This window comes from Ranitomeya variabilis, chromosome 6, assembly GCF_051348905.1.
Source record: "Ranitomeya variabilis isolate aRanVar5 chromosome 6, aRanVar5.hap1, whole genome shotgun sequence".
NCBI classification, from domain to species: domain Eukaryota; kingdom Metazoa; phylum Chordata; class Amphibia; order Anura; family Dendrobatidae; genus Ranitomeya; species Ranitomeya variabilis.
Window position 1 is genome coordinate 386,527,870 of NC_135237.1, and position 26,536 is coordinate 386,554,405.

Here is a 26,536-nt window from a genome sequence, read left to right on the forward strand (position 1 = left end):
GAAGGACAGTGGACTCATTTGTCCATGTATGTCAGTACTGGTTTGCCTTTGTGTGGTGTTAAAACTGTTATTTGGGTGGCAGTTGACCAAATCAGTAAACAGGCTCTCCTTGTTCAGTTAACGAGGTTATCTAATGCTGAAATGCTTTCCAAGTTATTTATCAATCATGTGGTGAGATTGCATGGAATAGCTTTGAACATTATATCTGAATGAGGTCTCCAAATTCTGGAGGGCATTTTGCAGTAAAGTAGTGATTGATTTGTCATTTTCCTCTGCTTACAACCCTGAAACCAACGGTCAGAGAGAGAGGATGAATCAGTCGTTAGAACAAACTTTAAGAAGTTTTGTTTCAGCTCAGCAGGAGGAAGGTTCCTAATTTTTTCCACTTGTTGTGCTCTGTGTGTCCTGGAGTAGAGGTTGCCACACAAAAACTTGTGGATGTTTGATGGGAGGTTCTGAGAAATACAGGTCCTTCTCAAAAAATTAGCATATAGTGTTAAATTTCATTATTTACCATAATGTAATGATTACAATTAAACTTTCATATATTATAGATTCATTATCCACCAACTGAAATTTGTCAGGTCTTTTATTGTTTTAATACTGATGATTTTGGCATACAACTCCTGATAACCCAAAAAACCTGTCTCAATAAATTAGCATATTTCACCCGACCAATCAAATAAAAGTGTTTTTTAATACCAAACAAAAAAACCATCAAATAATAATGTTCAGTTATGCACTCAATACTTGGTCGGGAATCCTTTGGCAGAAATGACTGCTTCAATGCGGCGTGGCATGGATGCAATCAGCCTGTGACACTGCTGAGATGTTATGGAGGCCCAGGATGCTTCAATAGCGGCCTTAAGCTCATCCAGAGTGTTGGGTCTTGCATCTCTCAACTTTCTCTTCACAATATCCCACAGATTCTCTATGGGGTTCAGGTCAGGAGAGTTGGCAGGCCAATTGAGCACAGTAATACCATGGTCAGTAAACCATTTACCAGTGGTTTTGGCACTGTGAGCAGGTGCCAGGTCATGCTGAAAAATGAAATCTTCATCTCCATAAAGCATTTCAGCCGATGGAAGCATGAAGTGCTCCAAAATCTCCTGATAGCTAGCTGCATTGACCCTGCCCTTGATGAAACACAGTGGCCCAACACCAGCAGCTGACATGGCACCCCACACCATCACTGACTGTGGGTACTTGACACTGGACTTCAGGCATTTTGGCATTTCCTTCTCCCCAGTCTTCCTCCAGACTCTGGCACCTTGATTTCCGAATGACATGCAAAATTTGCTTTCATCAGAAAAAAGTACTTGGGACCACTTAGCAACAGTCCAGTGCTGCTTCTCTGTAGCCCAGGTCAGGCGCTTCTGCCGCTGTTTATGGTTCAAAAGTGGCTTTACCTGGGGAATGCGGCACCTGTAGCCCATTTCCTGCACACGCCAGACTCAGTCCACTGCTTCCTCAGTTTCCCCAAGGTCTGGAATCGGTCCTTCTCCACAATCTTCCTCAGGGTCCGGTCACCTCTTCTCGTTGTACAGCGTTTTCTGCCACATTGTTTCCTTCCAACAGACTTACCATTGAGGTGCCTTGATACAGCACTCTGGGAACAGTCTATTTGTTGAGAAATTTCTTTCTGGGTCTTACCCTCTTGCTTGAGGGTGTCAATGATGGCCTTCTTGACATCTGTCAGGTCGCTAGTCTTACCCATGATGGGGGTTTTGAGTAATGAACCAGGCAGGGAGTTTTTAAAAGCCTCGGGTATCTTTTTCATGTGTTTAGAGTTAATTAGTTGATTCAGAAGATTAGGGTAATAGGTCATTTAGAGAACCTTTTCTTGATATGCTAATTTATTGAGACAGATTTTTTGGGTTATCAGGAGTTGTATGCCAAAATCATCAGTATTAAAACAATAAAAGACCTGACAAATTTCAGTTGGTGGATAATGAATCTATAATATATGAAAGTTTAATTGTAATCATTACATTATGGTAAATAATGAAATTTAACACTATATGCTAATTTTTTGAGAAGGACTTGTATGGGGGCGGCTCAGCTTTGTCAAAAATGTAAGGAAGTTGTTGATAAAGTTTGGTTCTTGTCCAAGAATATTAGGCTAAAAGTTATTGGCCTGTATGAGATCTGGAAGTAGTCAATCCGGTTGCCTTTATATTAAAGCTTCTGAAGTATCACTAATGTTTTCCACAGATCCCTGTTAATGAAATTTCTTCTTTTGGTGTTGCCTTTATCATCCCCGCCTCCAGTGTCTGTCAATAGAGGTTTGGAAAAAGGTGCAGAGGATTGTGGTTCTTCGGTGGGTTTGAAATTCCCTCAAATATCTTGTTCATTGGAGAGGATATGTACCCGAGTAGGGATCCTGGGTTTCGGTTCATTCAGTGAAGGCTGATAATTTGGTCGGAGCTTTTCATGTCGGTTTTCCTGGGAAACCTGGGAGTCCAGAAGCCCCTCTAGAAGAGGGGGTACTGTCACAATTCCTTCACTCAGTGTGTCTGAGACTCAGGGATTATCTCTGTCATCCTATCCCGTGCTGAGGCATGCTAAGCTGTTGTTGCTTTGATCGACAGCTCAGTTGACCTATCTGAGACTGGGAGGTGCAGAGATTTCACCAGATACTCCCTCTCAGTAATTGCTCTGCTATTTATGAGATAAGTGCCTGTCAAATCTGCTGCTCTGTGGTTTGTGTTTGCCTGATTACTGTGCTGTGAGTTCTGATCTGCTGCCTGACCTTTGCAATGTGTTCTGAGTCCTGACTATTAGTGTTGAGCGATACCATCCGATACTTGAAAGTATCGGTATCGGATAGTATCGGCCGATACCCGAAAAGTATCGGATATTGCCGATACCGATACCCGATACCAATACAAGTCAATGGGACACCAAGTATCGGAAGGTATCCTGATGGTTCCCAGGGTCTGAAGGAGAGGAAACTCTCCTTCAGGCCCTGGGATCCATATTAATGTGTAAAATAAAGAATTAAAATAAAAAATATTGATATACTCACCTCTCCGGAGGCCCCTGCACCTTACCGCTGTTAACCGGCAGCCTTCTTTGCTTAAAATGAGCACGTTTAGGGCCTTCCATGACGTCACGGCTTCTGATTGGTCGCGTGCCGCTCATGTGACCGCCACGTGACCAATCACAAGCCGCGACGTCATTCTCAGGTCCTAAATTCCTACTTGCGGTATCGGAATGCTCAACACTATTGACTACTCTTTTGTTTTTGCCCTTTTTTTAAACCCGCTATTTCTCTGGTATTCTATCCTTGAACTCTGATCTGATGTACACCTTTACCTTTGTCTTTTCCCTTAGTTTACTATATGCTCTCTTGGTACTGACCTCGGAATGTCTGACTTCTCTGCCTCATGGACTGTCCGTGAGTAGTGAATAGCGTCACAGTGTGAACAACCTGTGTTAATTACACCATATTTTAAAAAAGAATTATTGGTTCAAACAGACACCTCAAATATGGGGTCCGGAGCTGTCTTGTCTGAAACTATAAATGGAGAAGAACACCTAGTACTATAATTAAACAGAAAATTGACTCCAGCAGGAAAAAAAAAATGCTATTGTAGTACACAAATGCTTAGCTGTAAAATGGACACTAGAATCTTTGAAGTACTGTTGGGTAGGAGATTTAAGCTAGTCTCAGATCATGCCCCACTGAAGTGGAAGAAACACAATAAGCAAAAACACAGTAGAAGTACTAGGTGTGTCCCTACTCAGCTGTGCATATTCTGTTTCTCCATCATGTTCTTTCTATAGTGTATTTGTGCTCTTGTTGGGGTTGCTATTGCTGACCCTACACAGCTAAATACTTTCTGCAACTGTATCATGTTTTATAATTATATCAACAAAGAGGGGCAGAGGGTGCACTACCATGTATAGTGGAAAAAAGCACTAATATAATGATGGATGCAACACCTAGTATGGATAATGACCATGAACTGGAGAGGAGAAAGAATAACTAATAAATGGTATGCACATCCACATAATAATGACTAAAAATAGAAATCTTTATTTAGACACCCGAGACACAGCAAACGTTAAAACCACTTAAAAACATGCATAAGAACAAGACAAATAAACCACACCCCTGAAGATGGAATAGTGTGGGACATAATCAACAATGAACCAAATGGACCAAGCAATGAAAAGCACATATGCTATAAATAGGTCACAAGGTATCCACAGTATGAAATGCAAAGCAGAACATACATATTCACAAATGAGGCATGGTGAAGATGAGAAAAAATATATAACAACATGTATGATTAAAAAGTTAAGACATCATGATCTTAATAATATTATACCAAAAGCTACAGCACATCCTCTTAGGCATATATATAAATGAAATGTAACATAGTAGCATAGTAACATAGTTATTAAGGCCGAAGAAAGACATTTGTCCATCCAGTTCAGCCTATATTCCTATACTCCATCATAATAAATCCCCAGATCTACATCCTTCTACAGAACCTAATAATTGTATGATACAATATTGTTCTGCTCCAGGAAGACATCCAGGCCTCTCTTGAACCCCTCGACTGAGTTCGCCATCACCACCTCCTCAGGCAAGCAATTCCAGATTCTCACTGCGCTAACAGTAAAGAATCCTCTTCTATGTTGGTGGAAAAACCTCTCCTCCAGACGCAAAGAATGCCCCCTTGTGCCCGTCACCTTCCTTGGTATAAACAGATCCTCAACGAGATATTTGTATTGTCCCCTTATATACTTATACATGGTTATTAGATCGCCCCTCAGTCGTCTTTTTTCTAGACTAAATAATCCTAATTTCGCTAATCTATCTGGGTATTGTAGTTCTCCCATCCCCTTTATTAACTTTGTTGCCCTCCTTTGTACTCTCTCTAGTTCCATTATATCCTTCCTGAGCACCGGTGCCCAAAACTGGACACAGTACTCCATGTGCGGTCTAACTAGGGATTTGTACAGAGGCAGTATAATGCTCTCATCATGTGTATCCAGACCTCTTTTAATGCACCCCATGATCTTGTTTGCCTTGGCAGCTGCTGCCTGGCACTGGCTGCTCCAGGTAAGTTTATCATTAACTAGGATCCCCAAGTCCTTCTCCCTGTCAGATTTACCCAGTGGTTTCCCGTTCAGTGTGTAATGGTGCTATTGATTCCTTCTTCCCATGTGTATAACCTTACATTTATCATTGTTAAACCTCATCTGCCACCTTTCAGCCCAAGTTTCCAACTTATCCAGATCCATCTGTAGCAGAATACTATCTTCTCTTGTATTAACTGCTTTACATAGTTTTGTATCATCTGCAAATATCAATATTTTACTGTGTAAACCTTCTGCCAGATCATTAATGAATATGTTGAAGAGAACAGGTCCCAATACTGACCCCTGCGGTACCCCACTGGTCACAGCGACCCAGTTAGAGACTATACCATTTATAACCAGCCTCTGCTTTCTATCACTAAGCCAGTTACTAACCCATTTACACACATTTTCCCCCAGACCAAGCATTCTCATTTTGTGTACCAACCTCTTGTGCGGCACGGTATCAAACGCTTTGGAAAAATCGAGATATACCACGTCCAATGACTCACCGTGGTCTAGCCTATAGCTTACCTCTTCATAAAAACTGATTAGATTGGTTTGACATGAGCGATTTCTCATAAACCCATGTAATTAATGGATTTATACCTAAACCAAAAAGCGTGTGTAAAACAGCAAGTCTAAGAAGCCTGGTAGGATGGTAGGAAATCCCAAATGTATGATGTATAAAACCTGTGATGTGTAATCTGAGGGTGCAGCAGAAGGCAAGAGGGAATGATAGTTAGCCACACAGCCGGTATGGAAGAGTAGGCAGAAAAAAGACTTTATTTACACACAAAAATTGTAAGGCTTGTTCTGAGTTTGCCAAAAGATATGTGGGAGACTCCCCAAATGTATGGAGGAAAGCACTATGGTAACATGAGACCAAAATTGAACCTTTTGGCCACCAAAGTAAATGCTATGTCTGGAGCCAAGTCAACAAACCTCATCAACCCAAGAACATCATCTTTTTCTGCAACAGGGAAAATGGATAGTTTGAAATGCAGGGATTTTCTTAAACAAAACCTGTTTCTGTCTGTCAGTGATTTGAGACTAGGACGGAGGTTCACCCTCCAACAAGACAATGACTCAAAGCATACTGCTAAAGCAACACTCAAGTGGTTTACGGGGAACAGTGTAAATGTTGTGGAATGACCTAGTCAAAGGCTATACCTTAATCCAATTGAGGATCTGTGGTCAGACATGAATGAGCTGTTGAAATTTTGCCTTGAAGAATGGGCAAAAATACTAGTGGCAAGACGTGGAAAGCTCATGCAGACTTATCCAAAGTGACTTGCAGCTGTAATTGCCCCAAAAGAGGCTCTAAAAAGTCCTAACTTAGGGGGTGAATACTATAGTTATGCACACTAAAGTTTTCAGCTATTTTGTCCTATTTGTTGTTTGCTTCATAAAAAAAAGAAAACTAAATGTTCACAGTTGTAGGCATGTTCTTTACATGAATTGATGCAAACCCTAAAAAAAAACAGTGAATTTCCAGGTTGTGAGGTAGCAAAACATGGAAAATGCCCACTGGGTTAATACTTTCAAAAGCCACTGGGAATGAGATCTCCTCTGATAAATCTTTTCTCAAAGCTAAACACGCCCAGCTTTTCCAACCTCTCATCCCTTGTAATGATCTAGCTGCCCAACTTTGAACTGACTCCAACTTCTGAATATCCTATTTGAAATGTGAAGCCCAAAACTGGATGCCTATTCTAGATATGGCCTTACAAGTAATTTATAGAGGGGTAACAATATGTTGAAATTACTGGATTTCATCTCTCTTTATATACACACTAAAATCTTGTTTGCTTTTTGCACCTGCTTGACATTGAGTACGGCTGCTCAGCTTATATGTAACGAGAATACCCAAATCCTTCTGTTCTGTAGTCCTGAGTATACTCCCATTTAATTTATATGCAGCAATAGGATTATTCCATCCTAGGCACATTACTCTATCTACATTATATCTCATTTGCCAAGTGTTTGCCCATTCAAACATCTTATCCAGAGCGTTTTTTTAATATAGTACTGACAAGGTCAGTTTTTAATATCCTACATAATGTAGTTTGGTGTCACCAGAAAAGACTGATACTTTACTCTCATTCTAAAGTCTTTAATAAAGAAGCTACAAATAATCGGTCCTAGTACAGATTCCTGCGGTGCCTCACTGCTGACTACATCCTATTTAGAGAATGTACCATTTATGATGACTCTTTGTTTCCTGTCTTTTAAACAATTCCTTACCCATCTGCTTAGTTTTGCCTAGCTCCTGCTTCTGGAGCTTCAGTATAAGACTGCAATGTTTCACCATATAAAATGCTTTTGCAAAGTCCAGATACTGTTAATCACATCAGCTGAATTACCAACATCCAGATTTGCACTTACCTCATTGAAATCCAACATGTTGGTCAGATACGATTTATTTTGCATGAATCCAATTTGGTTGTCACACTAGTGATGTCAGACTATTCGGATGGTAGTTGCCTGGATCCACCTTACCTTTTTTAAATATCGGTACCATGTTAGACATACTCCAAACTTGTGGCAACAACCCTGTTACAAGAGAGGCTAAGAAGAAGAGATTCAGCGGTCTGTCAATTACTGAGCTCAATTCCCTCAATATATGTGGATGAATGCCACCTTGCCTAGGCAATTTGTCAATGTTTAATTTGCTCAGATACAGGCATATTTTGTCTTGTGTTAAATTAGTTATATCAGATAGTGAACTTTGATTTTTGCCTTGTTCAGTGATCCTTGGAACAGACAGTTCATTGGTGAACAGGGATGAAAAGTGCCTGTTTAAAATCTTAGCCTTTTGTTTGTCCTCTTTAGTTATCTTGTTATTATGTTATGACAGATACCATCTATTTTTTTTCTCTTTTGGCATTGAGGTATTCAGAATTTGGGGTGTGGATTTGTTTTAATGCTGCTGGCAATTTGTGTTTCAGTATCTAACTTTGCTAGTTTGATTTCTTTTTTACAATTCTTATTGAGATCTTTATTCTCTTGAAATGCAATTTCCGTATTCTTGGCCTTCAAGATTTTGAATGCCCGTTGTTTTTATTTTATTACACTTTGTGCTGTCTTATTTATCCATAATTGCTTCTTTTTATTGGAAATTTTATTACCAGAGGTTATAAGTTTTACACAGGATTCTAGTAGTATATCCTTAAACGTGGCTAATTTTACGCTCAACTCCAGTATGTAGTCATATCAGCTTATAGTCTTTATTTAAGAAATACTGTTAAAGTCATGTATTATATTGATTACACATGAGCCGGTCTGGCATAATTCATATTCACCAAATCACATGGATTTCAAAGGGAAATTTGAAGCAAAGTTATTTTCCACAAATTTAATGTTCCCTTTTATGCTCTGGTGTCTTTTTAGACCCCAGAGCATAATAAACAAAACATGTAAAATGTTTTAAAAAGTACTCTAATACTCACCTACAGTTCACCTGTCCTGAAATTCCCTCTGGTCCTCTGGGCCTCTTCTTCATGCAGACTTATCCTGGGGTCTTCACTCTATTTCAGGGCTTCTGGCTGTGATCAGGCCTTGGAGTTCAGAGTGCATCGTGACATTTAGACCTTACAATTCGTCATGACCTCTGAGGCATGAGCACCGCCAGAAATTCTGTTCTTGAAAAAACCTGTGGAAAAGAGGCCCTAAGAACTGGAAGGTAGGTTGCAGGCACCGTAGTAAGCTAGGGTGCTGGGACAGGTTAACGGTGAGATATTATGTTTTTGCTTTTTAATTTCTACACCTTAGCAAAATGGTAGCTGCTGCTGATCACCATTTTGCTTTATTCTAGCAGAGCGAATCGCAAAATTCTGTAGAATACAGATTTTTGTAAAATTCGAGTAGAATTCAAAAATTCTCTTGAATAAAGTCACCCATCTCTTATATTGATGCTAAAATAATTATGACTTTTCTTAATAAGATGGGATTGATAAGACAATTTAAGATGAGTAGAGAAAAAAGTGTAATGCAGAGACATGCTGCTCCCTACTGTCTAGAATGCAAAATATCACCCAACTACCCATGTCAAAAATTGATACAGGATTGGCTATTTAGGTCTAAAAGATTTGAATTCTTTAAGGTTATATTAATTGCTCTATCAAACATCCATTATTAAATAGAAATAGAATGCCTTTGTGTCATATGTAATAAAATGTACAGAAGAAAATACCATTCCAATTTTAACCTTCAATTCTTTGATGTTTTTTTGTCAACAGATCCAGATTTTAAAGAACTTGGTGTTCTTAAACCATTACCTGGTAAGTAGCCTTAAACATTAATCTTTATTGTTAACATTTATCTATCTTTCAATACATTTTTATAATTTTTCTTTTATTATTTTAAAAATATAGTTTGTGAGTTTGAAATGGGAGGATCAGAAGGAATAGTAGAGTCAGTGCAAATCCATAAAGAAGGAAAAGCTTCTGCAAATGAAGCTGTTGATTGTAAATGGTATATTCGAGCACCACCACGGTCAAAGGTAAGTTGTATTTTTATTTTCTTGACAAGCTATACAATTTAGCTTGGGGAATATACTACTGCATTATCATTAATCCTACACGAGACCACAAAGGAGTAAATGTCCTACTCATTTTTTATCCAATATAAATATTTTATTAATATATCAAATATTTAAAACAATGTACAACAAACATGAAAGATGAAAGCATTATCATTGCATTGTCTTATTGTAAGCTTGCAAACAAATCGAAGATTAGGATTTACTAAGTAGATGGATTTGTTTGAATTTTGTTTAGTGAAACAATACAGTTTTTAAATGATAACATGAAAAAGTTACAAAAATGTACAAAATATGAATTGTTACATACAAGGCAATCAAAAGATAGATTCAGGATATACAAATAATATGACACAGAACAAACATGCGTTATACTGAGCATCGCTTATTTGGTCTGGAGAATCACTTATGCAGCAACATGCAGATTGTTTTCAATAAGAATAGGCTTAGTAGGAACCTAACAGTGGAAGCATGCTGCACCAACCATGGGCTGTATGAATACAGCCAGAGAAAAACATACTTTAAAAACATACATGACACGGCTTTCTGTTCCACCATTTAATCTACCCTTCTAAACTGTCTTACAAAAACACCCTTAAAATATACAGTTATGCTCAAAAGTTTACATTCCCCGGACGAATTTTTGCTTTCTTGGCCTTTTTTTTCAGAGAATATGAATGATAACACCAAAACTTTTTCTCCACTTCTGATTAGTGGTTGGGTGAAGCCATTTATTGTCAAACTACTTTTAAATTCATAATGACAACCCAAAACATCCAAATGACCCTGATCAAAATTTCACATACCCCATTTCTTAATACTGTGTATTGCCCCCTCTAACATCAATGACAGCTGGAAGTCTTTTGTGGTAGTTGTGGATCAGCTTCTTTATTTACTGAGATGGTAAAGCTGCCCACTCTTCTTGGCAAAAAGCCCTCAGTTCCTGTAAATTCCTGGGCTGTCTAGCATGAACTGCGCGCTTGAGATCTCCCCACAGTGGCTCAATGATATTGAGGTCAGGAGACTGAGATGGCCACTCCAGAACCTTCACTTTGTTCTGCTGTAGTCAATGACAGGTCGACTTGGCCTTGTGTTTTGGATCGTTGTCATGTTGGAACGCCCAAGTACGTCCCATGTGCAGCATCCAGGCTGATGATTGCAGATTTGCCTCCAGTATTTGCTGATAACATGCTGCATTCATGTTTCTGACCCTCTAAGGAAGCGAATGCGAAATGCGCATTGGGGCATGTTTCCAGTCTGAGCAGTCCACCATCAGGTACAGCATTTACACATCTATACTCTTTAATCTTTCCCTGGGTGCAATGCTTTGTCTGACTAATCTACGCTAAACATTCAGTCCTCCTTGTATGCACATTTTATGTTCACACTGAACATGAATGTCTTCACAGATACTCGGATTACATTTTCAGCTTGCTCACAAGTTCTCTGCCACTTTGATATTTAACACTACTACAGTTATGAATTTTTCAAGATAGCATCTTATTATTATTTTACTTGTAAGCAAATTAACTATTACCTTATGAACTTTTAGACTTACTATTTATATATTTATCCATTTTTTAGCACACGTGTAATAGCACCTTATCCCAATGTTTACTAGGGACATACAGTATTATTTATTAAATTGAAAGTGTAATATTGCTCTACCTGTCACCACTATGGTGCATTTATAAAACAGTTTTGCTCAATTGTCACTCTACCATGTGAACCTTTTTTTGAACTTTAGATAATATTTGTCTATTTTTAATCTAGATTTATAACAATAAAAATGTATGATTTTATTGGGTTTCTGTGCTTCCCTTTTCTTTGATTCTATGATATAGAACCTACTGTATTCTCACCCATCCCTTGTAGATTGCTAGCCTTCGCGGGCAGGGTCCTCTCTCCTCCTGTACCAGCTGTGACTTGTATTGTTTAAGATTATTGTACTTGGTTTTATTATGTATACCCCTCCTTACATGTAAAGCGCCATGGAATAAATGGCGCTATAACAATAAATAATAATAATAATAATATTTTGGAATTTTTCCCCATTTTTAAATAAGTGGTCATTCTTAGGATAATGTTTCTAGATCCTGCATTCTCATGCCCCGACAACCTTTTACATAATATGATGCCCCCCACGCATTTGATGCAGAATGTGTTGCCTCCACTGCCCTCACACAATATAATGCCACCACAACCATTAAAAAATGATGTAACAACAGCTTCCCAACACATAATATGATGTCCCCACACCATTTTATAACCCCCACAGCCCCCACACAATCTATCACGGCACCCACAGCCACCCCATATGTAGTATGATTACCTCACATTTCCCCCTCCCTCTCAAGTAATGACAGTATAAAAAAATAATAGTACTCACCTGGCCCCATTCCTCAGATGTGCTGCTCTGCTCTGTGCAGCTTATGCACTGGGGTATCGTGCAGCAAGCGTAATCTAGTTGCATTATGGCACCTGCTATTCTGAGACTTGGAAGCACAGGCTGAATGGCTCCATGTTTCACCATTATATTCAACTATGCCTGCATCTTGAAAATGCAGCTGCCTTTAAAACTGAAATACTGGGTGGGGTGAGAAAGGGGAGTGTCTCCATTTGGCAATGAACCCCACAATTAAATATTATAACTATTCATAGCTTGTATGGAGCTGTAGAAGAGCCAAATGCATGATTTTGAAGGTTTTGTTAGCACTACATTAATGGTTTATGTTTTCAAGGAGAGACCAAGAAGTTCTGAGGTCTTATACTCTGGTATTTCAGGTTTCTGGTGCTGATGACTACAATAAAGACCACATGCTATGCTATTTATGTCTTTAAAACAACAGAACCATATGAAACAGTGAAATAGAACCAAGTGCATGTGTAAACAGCGCTTTATAGAAAAACAGAAATCTTAGCAGTTGATTGCATTAAGTAAAACCTTTTGCTAGCTAAGTGGCAGCAATTGTTTAGCATTTAAGGTGCATACCACACATATTCCTAGGTCTGTCTAATGCAGTTCATCTTAGTTAAGTTTTCAGTGACATATTTCCCTGCATTTCTATTTTTCAAAGAAAGACAATTTGACATATTCTCTGAAAACAGTTCTCTAACAAGTATTAAGAAGCCTGTACTCATCAATAATGGAAGGAATGTGCAGTTTAATAAATGGTTTGCTTTGAATAGCAGATAATTGAAGTACTTACTGATTGAACTGTGAATGCTCAATCAATGTGTAATACTGCTCACATAATGGACTTTCGTTACTTCCAGATATACTTGCGATTTTTGGACTATGAAATGCAAAACTCAAATGAATGTAAAAGGAATTTTGTGGCTGTGTATGATGGAAGTAGTTCAGTAGAAGATCTGAAAGCAAAATTCTGCAGCACAGTTGCTAATGATGTGATGCTGCGTACAGGACTTGGAGTAATCCGAATGTGGGCAGATGAAGGCAGCCGCACCAGCCGTTTCCAGATGCTCTTCACTTCTTTCCAAGAACGTAAGGCACATTATGTCTCATATTGAACTAATTCACTATAATAGTTGCTTATCTCTCATTATTAAGTTGTTTTTTTACTAAATGTCAGTTTTTACTTCTACAGCTAATAGCATCTAATCCCTTAGTGATCAGACCTTAAAGGGCCTTAATTTACAAGTCCTTCCCCATGGAATTTTTTAACTTTGACTCTCCTCTTTTAAATAAACATTATATACTAGATGGTGGCCCGATTCTAACGCATTGGGTATTCTAGAATTTGTATGCATAGTGTATAGCACAGCCCACGTAGTATATTGCACAGCCACGCAGTACATTGCGCAGCCCATGCAGTACATTGCGCAGCCCACGCAGTACATTGCGCAGCCCACGCAGTACATTGCGCAGCCCACGTAGTACATTGTGCAGCCCACGGAGTACATTGTGCAGCCCATGTAGTACATTGCGCAGCCCATGTAGTTCATTGCGCAGCCCACGTAGTACATTGCACAGCCCACGTAGTATATTGCGCAGCCCACGTAGTACATTGCGCAGCCCACGTAGTACATTGCGCAGCCAACGCAGTACATTGCGCAGCCCATGTTGTATATTGCACAGCCCACGTTGTATATTGTGCAGCCCACGCTGTATATTGCGCAGCCCACGTAGGACATTGCGCAGCCCACGTAGTATATTGCACAGCCCACGTAGTATATTGCGCAGCCCACATTGTATATTGCACAGCCCACGTTGTATATTGTGCAGCCCACGTATATAGCAATGTGGGCATGATATCCCTGTTAAAAAAAAGAATTAAAATAAAAAATATTTATATACTCACCTTCCGTTGGCCCCTGGATCCAGGAAGCGGTTACCGACACTCCTCGTGCGCTCCGGTCTGAAGAGTGCATTGCGGTCTCGCGAGATGATGACGTAGCAGATTGCAATGCATGGAGCGGTTACCGGAGCATTGCGAGGAGCGGGAAAGGCACCGGAAGGTGAGTATATGATGATTTTTAATTTTTTTATTATTTTTAACATTAGATTTTTTTACTATTGAAGCTGCATAGGCAGCCTCAATAGTAAAAAAGTTGGTCACACAGGGTTAATAGCAGTGTTAATGGACTGCGTTACACCGCGGCATAACGCGGTCCATTAGCGCTGCCATTAACCCTGTGTGAGCGCTGACTGGAGGGGAGTATGGAGGGGGCACTGACTGTGGGGAGGAAGGAGCGGCCATGTTGCCGTCGGACTGCACCCATCGCTGATTGGTCGTGGCAATGGTCGTGGGCGTGTTGCCACAACCAATCAGTGACTTGGATTTCCATGACAGACAGAGGCCGCGACCAATGAATATCCGGGACAGACAGACAGACAGACGGTAGTACCCCTTAAACAATTATATAGTAGATTGTGAATATTCACTCGTCTGTTAGATGTTAGTCTTTCACTCAGCCTCTAGCAGAGACTAAGCCACAGAAGCAAGGTCTTTTCAATTTGCACACAGACCCAGATGAGACAGCGTGGATATGATATATAGGCCTTACCCAGGGCTGGTTTTAGACAAAATGGGGCCCTTGGCAAAAGTTTAATGTGCGGCCCCAAATACTAACATATTGCTTGATCACACAGAAACATTTCCGTTGTATTTACATGTGCTGAGTTCAGGCCCTAAAACAAGCGTGATCAACAATATTGTACTTGTTCGACACTTGTTTCCAGGCCTCTTTACACTGGCTGAGGAATAATAATGGGCACAGAATGATCACTAGTAGATCAATTTGTCCCTGTACAGTATCATCATATTAACAACATATCTGTAGTTTTCGCCGGGTGATATGCTGATGAGAACAATGATTTTTGTTCCGGAATAAATAATCCAATCACTGGATGAATAGCCAGCATTTTGCTAATTTTGCTATAAATCTCATCATAGTCCTTTATATAGTGTAATGCACATTCCATAGTCTGTCATTTAGTATAATGCACACCCCATAGTCCTCCATATAGTATAATGTGCCCCATAGTCCTTGAGATAGTATAATACAATCCCCATAGTCCTCCATATAGTATAATGCACATCTATAGTCTTCCATATAGTATAATATGCTCCCCATAGTCCTCCATATTTGTATAATACACTTCTCATTGTCCTCCGTATAGTATAATACAGTTATAAAGCATCTCATAGTCCTCCATATTATATAATGCACCCCCATTGTCCTCCACATAGTATAGTTTCCAAAATCGGGTCACTTGTGGTGGGTTTCCACTATTTAGGCACATTGGGGGCTCTCCAAATGGGACATGGCATCTGGTAATTATTTCAAATAGTTTTCCATTCAAAAAGTCAAATGGCCCTCATTCCTTTCTGAGCCTTGCCATGTGCCTAAACAGTAGTGTTCCATCATATATGGGGTATCAGTATACTCCGGAGAAATTGCACAATAAACTGTATAGTGAATTTTTTTCCTGTTAACCATGTGAAAATAGAAAACTTGGGGCTAAAACAACATTTTTGTGGGAAAAATATGATTTTTTTAATTTTCTCGGCTCCATGTCATAAAATTCCGTGAAGCACCTGGGGGCCCAAGGTGCTCACCACATATCTAGATAAATTCCTTGAGGTGTCCAGTGACCAAAATTGGGTAACTTGTAGGGTTTTTAACTGTTTAGGCACATCAGTGGCTGTGCAAATGCAACATGGCATCCGCTATTTATTATAGAGAATTTTTATCTCCAAAATTTAATTGGAGCTCCTTTCCTTCTGAGCTCTGCTTTGTGGCAAAACAGTAGTTTATCACAACATATATGGTATCAGCCTACTCAGGAGAAATTGCCTAAGAAATTGTGTGTTTAATTTTCTCTTGTTACCCTTGTAAAATGCAAAATGTGGGAATAAATTAACATTTTCGTGGGAAAAATTAAGATGTTCATTTTTTCCTTCCACATTGCTTTAATTCCTGTGAAGCACCTAATAACCTTCTTGCTACTGGTATTGAGCAGTTTTAGGGGTGAAGTATTTAGAATAGAGTCACTTTTGGGTATTTTCTGTCATATAGGCCCCTCAAAGTCACTTCAAACATGTTGTTTTCCATAAAAAAAAAATCATTTTTTAAATTATGTTGGAAAAATTAGAAATTGCTGGTCAACTTTTAAACCTTCTAACTTCCTAAAAAATATATGTTTAAAGAAGTGTGCTGATGTAAAGTAGACATCTGGTAATTGTTATTTAGTAACTACTTTGCGTGACATACAGTAACTCTCTGGTTTAAGGGACTAAAAATTAATAGTTTGAACTTTGTAAAAATGTCAACATTTTCACCAAATTTCTAATATTTTCTGAAATAAATACAAGTCATATTGAGCAAATTTTACCACTATCATGAAGTACGATATGTCATAAAAAATCTTTCTCAGAATCACCTCATAAAGTGACACTGGTCACAATTTTAAAATTTGGTCTGGTCAGGAAGGTAAAAACAGGCTGGGCAGGTGAGGGGGTTAAATAGCGCATGTATGATAAAACACAAAAATTTGCTTGGTCACGAAAGGGGTAGAAGGCCTGGTCATGAACTGGTTAAAAATATGAAACTAGATGTTGATTAGCTGAACTTTTACTGCCACCTGATCTGCTGATCTTGAAGAAAGCAAGTTTTTCATCTTCTGTCCTAGTACAGTTCTGGATGATCAGTAAGACCATTTGTCTTCAAAATACAGTTTTTTAATGAAATTTTTATATATATTTATTTTACTCAATACTATTGAGCCATTAATTCTTCAGTGCTGTCCCCATTGGTGCTCAGAATCTAGATTCCCTATCAGTATGATTTTGAAGTGTGGGAGGAAACCCATGCAAACACTGTGAGAACATACAGTTACCTTGCAGACGTTTTACTTTGTGTGATTTGAATCCAGGATCTCAGCACTGCAATGCCGACCACTGAGCCACTGTGCTGTCCCATGGTAAACTTTAATTTCCATCGTGCCTTCCTAACATGTGTATTAGGAGGTAAGGTTAGCTTTAATGCCAAAATAATGAACAAATGAAGATCAACAACATAACAAGTTGATAGGTTCTCATTAATGATGAGCGAATATACTCGTTACTCGAGATTTCTCGAGCGCGCTTGGGTGTCCTCCGAGTATTTTTTAGTGCTCGGAGATTTAGTTTTTCTTGCCACAGGTGAATGATTTACATCTGTTAGCCAGCATAAGTACATGTGGGGGTTGCCTGGTTGCTAGGGAATCCCCATATGTACTTATGCTGGCTAAAATATGTAAATCATTCAGCTGCGGCAAAAAAAACTAAATCTCCGAGCACTAAAAAATACTCGGAGGACCCCCGAGCATGCTCGAGAAATCTCGAGTAATGAGTATATTCGCTCATCACTAGTTCTCATGTAACCTGTTGTGAATTCTGCTCTTGGGCTCCCTCTGGTGGTTGTTTGTGATAGTGCAGTTGTCTCTGGGTTGTAATCCAGGGCAGGTGTTTCTGCTGATTGCAGCTCTATTCGATATTTAGGTGTGCTGGATTCATTAGTCAGTGCCAGTTGTCCATTGTTCTTGGAGGGTTTACATCCCTGTCTGGTTCCTTCTGCTCTGCTGCCAATTCAGCCATGATAAGTGTCTGGTTTATTTTCCTGCAGCACACATGCAGTGTGCTTTTCAGTTCAGAACAATTTATTGTTTTGTCTTGTCCAGCTTAGACTTGTTTGGATTTTTTCAGTCATGCTGGATTCTCTGGAGATGCAGATATACATTCTATGTCTTTAGTTAGATGTGGAATTTTTGTATTTTCTGCTGTGAATATTTTCAGAGTTTTGATACTGACCGCTTAGTACTCTGTCCTATCCTTTACTATTTAGCTAGAAGTGCCTCTTTTGCTAAATCCTGTTTTCAGCCTGTGTGTGTCTTTACTCTTATATTCACCGTCAATATTTGTGGGGGGCTGCCTATCCTTTGGGGTTTCTGCTCTGAGGCAAGATAGAATTCCCATTTCCATCTATAGGGTTATTTAGTCCTCCGGCTGTGTTGAGGTGTCTAGGATGTGTTAGGTACACCCCACGGCTACTTCTAGTTGCGGTGTCAGTTTAGGGTTGCGGTCTGTACAGGTACCACCTTCTCCAGAGAAGGTCTCATGCGGCTCCAAGGCCACCGGATCATAACAGTAACCCCTATTTTGGTCTAGAAGGGGTTAGCTACTTTATGTTATTGTATTGTGGACATGGATTTGTGTAGTTTACTAATATAGAAGTAGTATAGGTTTTCTTGCAACTATTAGTGCAGTCTCATATCTCACATGTTCAGGTTCAGATGTTCAAATGCAGCACTAATAAGCGCACGATTAGAGCTTGTAATACTTATTATTTTAGTAATTATAACAAAATCATGTCCTCCCAGCACATATGATTGAATAAAATTAAAGTGGACTCTCCTTTAATGACCAAGCATCTTTTAGTTTATTCATGGATACATTCACGAAGCCCTTTTTTTGTCATTGTAATTATATAAGGTTTTGTTATCTGCTTAATGAATATTAATGAATTTAATTTTTTTACTAACTTTTAACTGTATAAGAAAAAAAAACATTTATGTAATTTTTTAGTTTTTAGTTTTTACATTTTTCTCTTCTTAACTTGTGGGACAAATTATGTTTTTACTTTTTTCTTTGGGTCAGTATGTTTATGGTTGTATCAAATTTAAAACAATTTAACAAGGAGAATATATTAGATCTATAGAAGGGTCTATATAGACTATTATAGGTATAAATTATGGTAGCAATGTAGTGACCCAACAGATCTGACTATAATAGGTGAAGGGGACAGTCGGAAAACCATAAATTGCAGGGAGGGAGAGAAAGAAAAATACCGACCAAAGAAGTCCCAGTACAATGTGTAATATATAAACATAGGTAATTTTATTGAAAATAGCAGCAACAAGGGTGTCAGCACAATGACAGTAAAAACACAATTTAAAAACAGGGACGCACACACAGAATATATCGCAATGTGGGAAGGAGAACAGCAAACCAACGTAGTGTACATATAGTCCTATCAAAAGTACATCCTTACTCGAACAACACGGTAGTAAATCTCATTATGAGAAGAGGGGAAAGTGAAGTGCCAGTGAACACCTCAATGTGTTAGACAATTAATTAATGGATCTTCTTGATGTAAAATACTATAAGCATGGAGAGGAATTCATCTCATTGTGAGCCCATGTATGGTAAGTCACCTCGTGGTGTAGGACATGTTGAAAAAAAGTCTAATCGATAGTGTGCTTACCTAAATATAGCTCCTTCATCCAAGTGGCATCCACCCTGATGCGCGTTTCGGCTTCCACCTTCGTCAGAATGTTATGTGTTCAATATTTTGAAAGGCATAGCAATACTATAATTTTCCTGGATGGTATATTGTACTTTTTGGCCGCGTTTAATTTTACTTTTATGGAGGCAAAATTCTAGATTTTGCTCAACCTGAATTCAGGTTTATTCTTCAGGTTGATCTGATCTGACAATTCCAAATTTATTATAGTGCTTTGGAACAAAGCACTATACTGTTATTCCATCGTGGATAACTTCTTCTTATTGTTATTATTATAGTGCTTTGGAACAAAGCACTATACTGTTATTCCACCGTGGTAAACTTCTTCTTATTATTATTATAGTGCTTTGGAACAAAGCACTATACTGTTATTCCATCGTGGATAACTTCTTCTTATTATAGTGCTTTGGAACAAAGCACTATACTGTTATTCCATCGTGGTAAACTTCTTATTCTTATTCTTATTATTATAGTGCTTTGGAACAAAGCACTATACTGTTATTCCACCATGGTAAACTTCTTCTTATTATAGTGCTTTGGAACAAAGCACTATACTGTTATTCCACCGTGGTAAACTTCTTCTTATTATTATAGTGCTTTGGAACAAAGCACTATACTGTTATTCCACCGTGGTAAACTTCTTCTTCTTATTATAGTGCTTTGGAACAAAGCACTATACTGTTATTCCACCGTGGTAAACTTCTTCTTATTCTTATTATTCAGTCCGCACGTAATGCGGCCCGAACCGCTAAACTCACAGACTCCAGTGAGGTGTCATTTCGAAGCCAGCGTCCCCAAGAGGTGTGCTAAGTATTTTTCGTGCCGATCGGATTTGTAGTTTTTGCGCAATTTGTGTTTGAAAAAAGTCTTTCAATGCGTTTCAATAGGGAAATTGTCCCATACGTTTATAATGGGCTGGTTTCTGAGGCAATTTCTAAAAATAACTGCCACCTGGCTGATTAGCTCATTGATATGCGCAGTCAGACACAGTTACTATGCCAACGCCTATGAAGTCTACATCAGCTCACCAGGTCACAAGTTTTGTCAGATAATATCAGCTCTTAAAGTGACAGTACAGCACAATTCCAAACCACTATCCTTAGTCTTATGATTATTAGACTGTGGCCCGATTCTAACTCATCGGGTATTCTAGAATATGCATGTCCACGTAGTATATTGCACAGCCACGCAGTATACAGTGCAGAGCCGCGCAGTACACAGCGCAGAGCCGCGCAGTACACAGCGCAGAGCCGCGCAGTACACAGCGCAGAGCCGCGCAGTACACAGCGCAGAGCCGCGCAGTACAAAGCGCAGAGTCGCGCAGTATAAAGCGCAGAGCCGCGCAGTACACAGCGCAGAGCCGCGCAGTACACAGCGCAGAGCCACGCAGTACACAGCGCAGAGCCACGCAGTATAAAGCGCAGAGCCGCGCAGTACAAAGCGCAGAGTCGCGCAGTATAAAGCGCAGAGCCACGCAGTACACAGCGCAGAGCCGCGCAGTACACAGCGCAGAGGAACGCAGTATACAGTGCAGAGCCGCGCAGTACACAGCGCAGAGCCGCGCAGTACAAAGCGCAGAGTCGCGCAGTATAAAGCGCAGAGCCGCGCAGTACACAGCGCAGAGCCGCGCAGTACACAGCGCAGAGCCACGCAGTATACAGTGCAGAGCCGCGCAGTACACAGCGCAGAGCCGCGCAGTACAAAGCGCAGAGTCGCGCAGTATAAAGCGCAGAGCCACGCAGTACACAGCGCAGAGCCGCGCAGTACACAGCGCAGAGCCACGCAGTATACAGTGCAGAGCCGCGCAGTACAAAGCGCAGAGTCGCGCAGTATAAAGCGCAGAGCCGCGCAGTACACAGCGCAGAGCCGCGCAGTACACAGCGCAGAGCCGCGCAGTACACAGCGCAGAGCCGCGCAGTACAAAGCGCAGAGTCGCGCAGTATAAAGCGCAGAGCCCCGCAGTACACAGCGCAGAGCCACGCAGTATACAGTGCAGAGCCGCGCAGTACACAGCGCAGAGCCGCGCAGTACACAGCGCAGAGCCGCGCAGTACAAAGCGCAGAGTCGCGCAGTATAAAGCGCAGAGCCGAGCAGTACACAGCGCAGAGCCGCGCAGTACACAGCGCAGAGCCGCGCAGTACACAGCGCAGAGCCGCGCAGTACAAAGCGCAGAGTCGCGCAGTATAAAGCGCAGAGCCACGCAGTACACAGCGCAGAGCCGCGCAGTACACAGCGCAGAGCCGCGCAGTACACAGCGCAGAGCCGCGCAGTATACAGCGAAGAGCCACGCAGTATATAGCGCAGAGCCGCGCAGTACAAAGCGCAGAGCCGCGCAGTATACAGCGCAGAGCCGCGTAGTATACAGCGCAGAGCCGCGTAGTATACAGCGCAGAGCCACGCAGTATACAGCGCAGAGCCACGCAGTATACAGCGCAGAGCCACGTAGTTATACTGCCCAGTCACGTAGTATATTGTCCAGTCACATAGTATACTGCATATCCCTGTTAAAAAAAAAAAAAAGAATTAAAATAAAAAAGTTACATACTCACCTCCTGGAGCGGCCGGTATCTGATGGTTGTTGCACCTCCTAGAGCGGCCGGTACACGATGCTTGTTGCACCTGGAGTGGCCGGTACCCGATGCTTGTTGCGCGCTCCGGTCCCAAGAGTGCATTGCGGTCTCATGAGATGATGACGTAGCGGTGTTGTGAGACAGAAAGACGGAAGTGCCCTTAGACAATTATATAGTAGATTACCCCGCTCACCAAATCGGACCCCGAGGGGCCCGGCTCACCAAATCGGACCCAGAGTGACCCCGCCCACCAAATCGGACCCAGAGTGACCCCGCCCACCAAATCGGACCCAGAGTGGCTCCGCCCACCAAATCGAACCCAGAGTGACCCCTTCCACCAAATCAAACCCAGAGTGACCCCTTCCACCAAATCGGACCCAGAGTGACCCCACCCACCAAATCGGACCCGGAGGTGCCCAGCCCACCAAATGAGACCCTGAGGTGCCCAGCCCACCAAATCGGACCGAGTGACCCCACCCACCAAATCGGACCCTGAGGTGCCCAGCCCACCAAATGAGACCCTGAGGTGCCCCGCCCACCAAATCGGACCCAGAGTGGCTCCGCCCACCGAATCGGACCCAGAGTGGCCGCGCCCACAGAATCGGACCAAAAGTGACCCCGCCCACCGAATCGGACCTAGATTTACCCCGCCCACAAAATCAGACCCAGATTGACCCAACCCACCAAATCGGACCGCCTGAGGGGCACCCAAGTGTGAAAGTCTTGCAGGGGCAGCCCGGGCACCATTCCAAAGCACTATCTGTAGTTCCTTCAGGAAATACCCATCTAGTTATTATTATTATTCAGTCCGCACGTAATGCGGCCCGAACCGCTAAACTCACAGACTCCAGTGACGTGTCATTTCGAAGCCAGCGTTCCTGAGAGGTGTGCTAAGTATTTTTCGTGTCGATCGGATTTGTAGTTTTGGCGCAATTTGCGTTTGAAAAAAGTGTCTCAATGCATTTCAATAGGGAAATTTTCCAATACGTTTATAATGGGCCTGATTTCTGAGGCAATTTCTAAAAATAACTGTCACCTGGCTGATTACCTCATTGATATGCGCAGTGAGACCCAGTTACTATGCCAACGCCTATAAACTCTACCCCTAAATGTGAAAATGTAGCCAGACTAAGAAAATGTACAACAAAGAACAAAACTATCCACTGTATTCTATCACAAGTCGAATAGAAAACTACTCATACTATCAAACTGCTTGCTCACTCACAAAAAATGCATGTGCACCGGTATGTATATACACTCCCGCAGGAGTAACCAAAAATGTCCGTATACTAATAGATTAATGACATTTGTGTGCTACAATAACTACAAGAGATAATGGTTCTTACCATATGGAGATGTAGTTATGGGATGATGGCTGTATTACCAGGCTTTCACCTCGCTGTTCGTAGTGGATACCGGAAATGGTGTGCGGCGCCTCACCGCTGCACGCGGTAGGTGTATAGGTAAGATAACCTGTGGGTGGCACCTTGAGAGTAGGTGCACGGCTGTTCGTGCCGCCTGGATAGATGCCAGGTGTAATTATTCAGTGCAGAGCCAGGGAACGTCCCGGCCGAAGACGTCCCTGGTTGTACTGAAAGAAAAAAATGGCCGCCGCTGACAAGCAGCGTGTGACGTCACTGACCAACGGAGCCTCACTAGGACCAAAAAAGCTGACCAGGTCAGCTTTTTTGGTCCTAGTGAGGCTCCGTTGGTCAGTGACGTCACACGCTGCTTGTCAGCGGCGGCCATTTTTTTCTTTCAGTACAACCAGGGACGTCTTCGGCCGGGACGTTCCCTGGCTCTGCACTGAATAATTACACCTGGCATCTATCCAGGCGGCACGAACAGCCGTGCACCTACTCTCAAGGTGCCACCCACAGGTTATCTTACCTATACACCTACCGCGTGCAGCGGTGAGGCGCCGCACACCATTTCCGGTATCCACTACGAACAGCGAGGTGAAAGCCTAGTAATACAGCCATCATCCCATAACTACATCTCCATATGGTAAGAACCATTATCTCTTGTAGTTATTGTAGCACACAAATGTCATTAATCTATTAGTATACGGACATTTTTGGTTACTCCTGCGGGAGTGTATATACATACCGGTGCACATGCATTTTTTGTGAGTGAGCAAGCAGTTTGATAGTATGAGTAGTTTTCTATTCGACTTGTGATAGAATACAGTGGATAGTTTTGTTCTTTGTTGTACATTTTCTTAGTCTGGCTACATTTTCACATTTAGGGGTAGTTCTCCTTTCTTTCCCCCCCCCCTCCTGATCTGTTCCCAAGCGCGGTATCAGTTGTTATATGTATTAGTTATCTTACAGAAGGGGCGCCATTTCTGTGGATACCAGCAGCTGGGAGTTTTCTTGGTCCATTTCGATTTGTTCGGCGGACATAAGTGGTGAGCGCCAGTGATATTTGTTTATTTATTTGCCTATAAACTCTACATCAGCCCACCAGGTCACAAGTTTTGTCAGATAATATCAGCTCTTAAAGTGACAGTACAGTGTTATGGTTCTCAATGGCAAGAGAACATAGCCCAGCATACATAGGAACTAGCTCTTGGAAGGATGGAAACTTAAACTGACCATGAACTAAACCTGTCGCACAACTAACAGTAGCCGGGTAGCGTAGCCTGCGTTTTATCCCTAGACGCCCAGCGCCGGCCGGAGGACTAACTAATCCTGGCAGAGGAAAATATAGTCCTGGCTCACCTCTAGAGAAATTTCCCCGAAAGGCAGACAGAGGCCCCCACATATATTGGCGGTGATTTAAGATGAAAATGACAAACGTAGTATGAAAATAGGTTTAGCAAAATCGAGGTCCGCTTACTAGATAGCAAGAAGACAGAAAGGGTACTTTCATGGTCAGCTGAAAACCCTATCAATACACCATCCTGAAATTACTTTAAGACTCTAGTATTAACTCATAACATCAGAGTGGCAATTTCAGATCACAAGAGCTTTCCAGACACAGAAACGAAACTGCAGCTGTGAACTGGAACAAAATGCAAAAAACAAACAAGGACAAGAGTCCGACTTAGCTGGAAGTTGTCTGGTAGCAGGAACATGCACAGAAAGGCTTCTGATTACAATGTTGACCGGCATGGAAGTGACAGAGGAGCAAGGTTAAATAGCGACTCCCACATCCTGATGGGAACAGGTGAACAGAGGGGATGATGCACACAAGTTCAATTCCACCAGTGGCCACCGGGGGAGCCCAAAATCCAATTTCACAACAGTACCCCCCCCTCAAGGAGGGGGCACCGAACCCTCACCAGAACCACCAGGGCGATCAGGATGAGCCCTATGAAAGGCACGAACCAGATCGGAGGCATGAACATCAGAGGCAGTCACCCAAGAATTATCCTCCTGACCGTATCCCTTCCATTTGACCAGATACTGGAGTTTCCGTCTGGAAACACGGGAGTCCAAGATTTTTTCCACAACGTACTCCAACTCGCCCTCAACCAACACCGGAGCAGGAGGCTCAACGGAAGGCACAACCGGTACCTCATACCTGCGCAACAATGACCGATGAAAAACATTATGAATAGAAAAAGATGCAGGGAGGTCCAAACGGAAGGACACAGGGTTAAGAATCTCCAATATCTTGTACGGGCCGATGAACCGAGGCTTAAACTTAGGAGAAGAAACCCTCATAGGGACAAAACGAGAAGACAACCACACCAAGTCCCCGACACAAAGCCGAGGACCAACCCGACGCCGGCGGTTGGCAAAAAGCTGAGTCTTCTCCTGGGACAACTTCAAATTGTCCACCACCTGCCCCCAAATCTGATGCAACCTCTCCACCACAGCATCCACTCCAGGACAATCCGAAGATTCCACCTGACCGGAGGAAAATCGAGGATGAAACCCCGAATTACAGAAAAAAGGAGACACCAAGGTGGCAGAGCTGGCCCGATTATTGAGGGCAAACTCTGCTAAAGGCAAAAAAGCAACCCAATCATCCTGATCTGCAGACACAAAACACCTCAAATATGTCTCCAAAGTCTGATTCGTCCGCTCGGTCTGGCCATTAGTCTGAGGATGGAAAGCAGACGAGAAAGACAAATCTATGCCCATCCTAGCACAGAATGCCCGCCAAAATCTAGACACGAATTGGGTTCCTCTGTCAGAAACGATATTCTCCGGAATACCATGCAAACGAACCACATTTTGAAAAAACAGAGGAACCAACTCGGAAGAAGAAGGCAACTTAGGCAGGGGAACCAAATGGACAATCTTAGAGAAACGGTCACACACCACCCAGATGACAGACATCTTCTGAGAAACAGGAAGATCCGAAATAAAATCCATCGAGATGTGCGTCCAAGGCCTCTTCGGGATAGGCAAGGGCAACAACAATCCACTAGCCCGAGAACAACAAGGCTTGGCCCGAGCACAAACGTCACAAGACTGCACAAAGCCTCGTACATCTCGTGACAGGGAAGGCCACCAGAAGGACCTTGCCACCAAATCCCTGGTACCAAAGATTCCAGGATGACCTGCCA

The 26,536-nt window shown here is 41.7% G+C and overlaps 1 protein-coding gene across 3 annotated transcripts in view; it reads left to right on the forward strand.

Annotated features, from left to right (window-relative positions):
• NETO1 (neuropilin and tolloid like 1) overlaps positions 1–26,536 on the forward strand; it is a 358,129-nt gene that overhangs the window by 252,838 nt on the left and 78,755 nt on the right. For all 3 annotated transcript variants that reach the window (XR_013216996.1, XM_077270102.1, XM_077270101.1), the window contains exons 5-7: positions 9,336–9,377; positions 9,471–9,598; positions 12,914–13,142. Coding sequence is in view for 2 of the 3 variants with exons in the window: in XM_077270102.1 (XP_077126217.1) it covers positions 9,336–9,377; positions 9,471–9,598; positions 12,914–13,142 (399 nt within the window). In the remaining variant the exon portion in view is untranslated. The remainder of the gene's footprint in view (positions 1–9,335; positions 9,378–9,470; positions 9,599–12,913; positions 13,143–26,536) is intronic.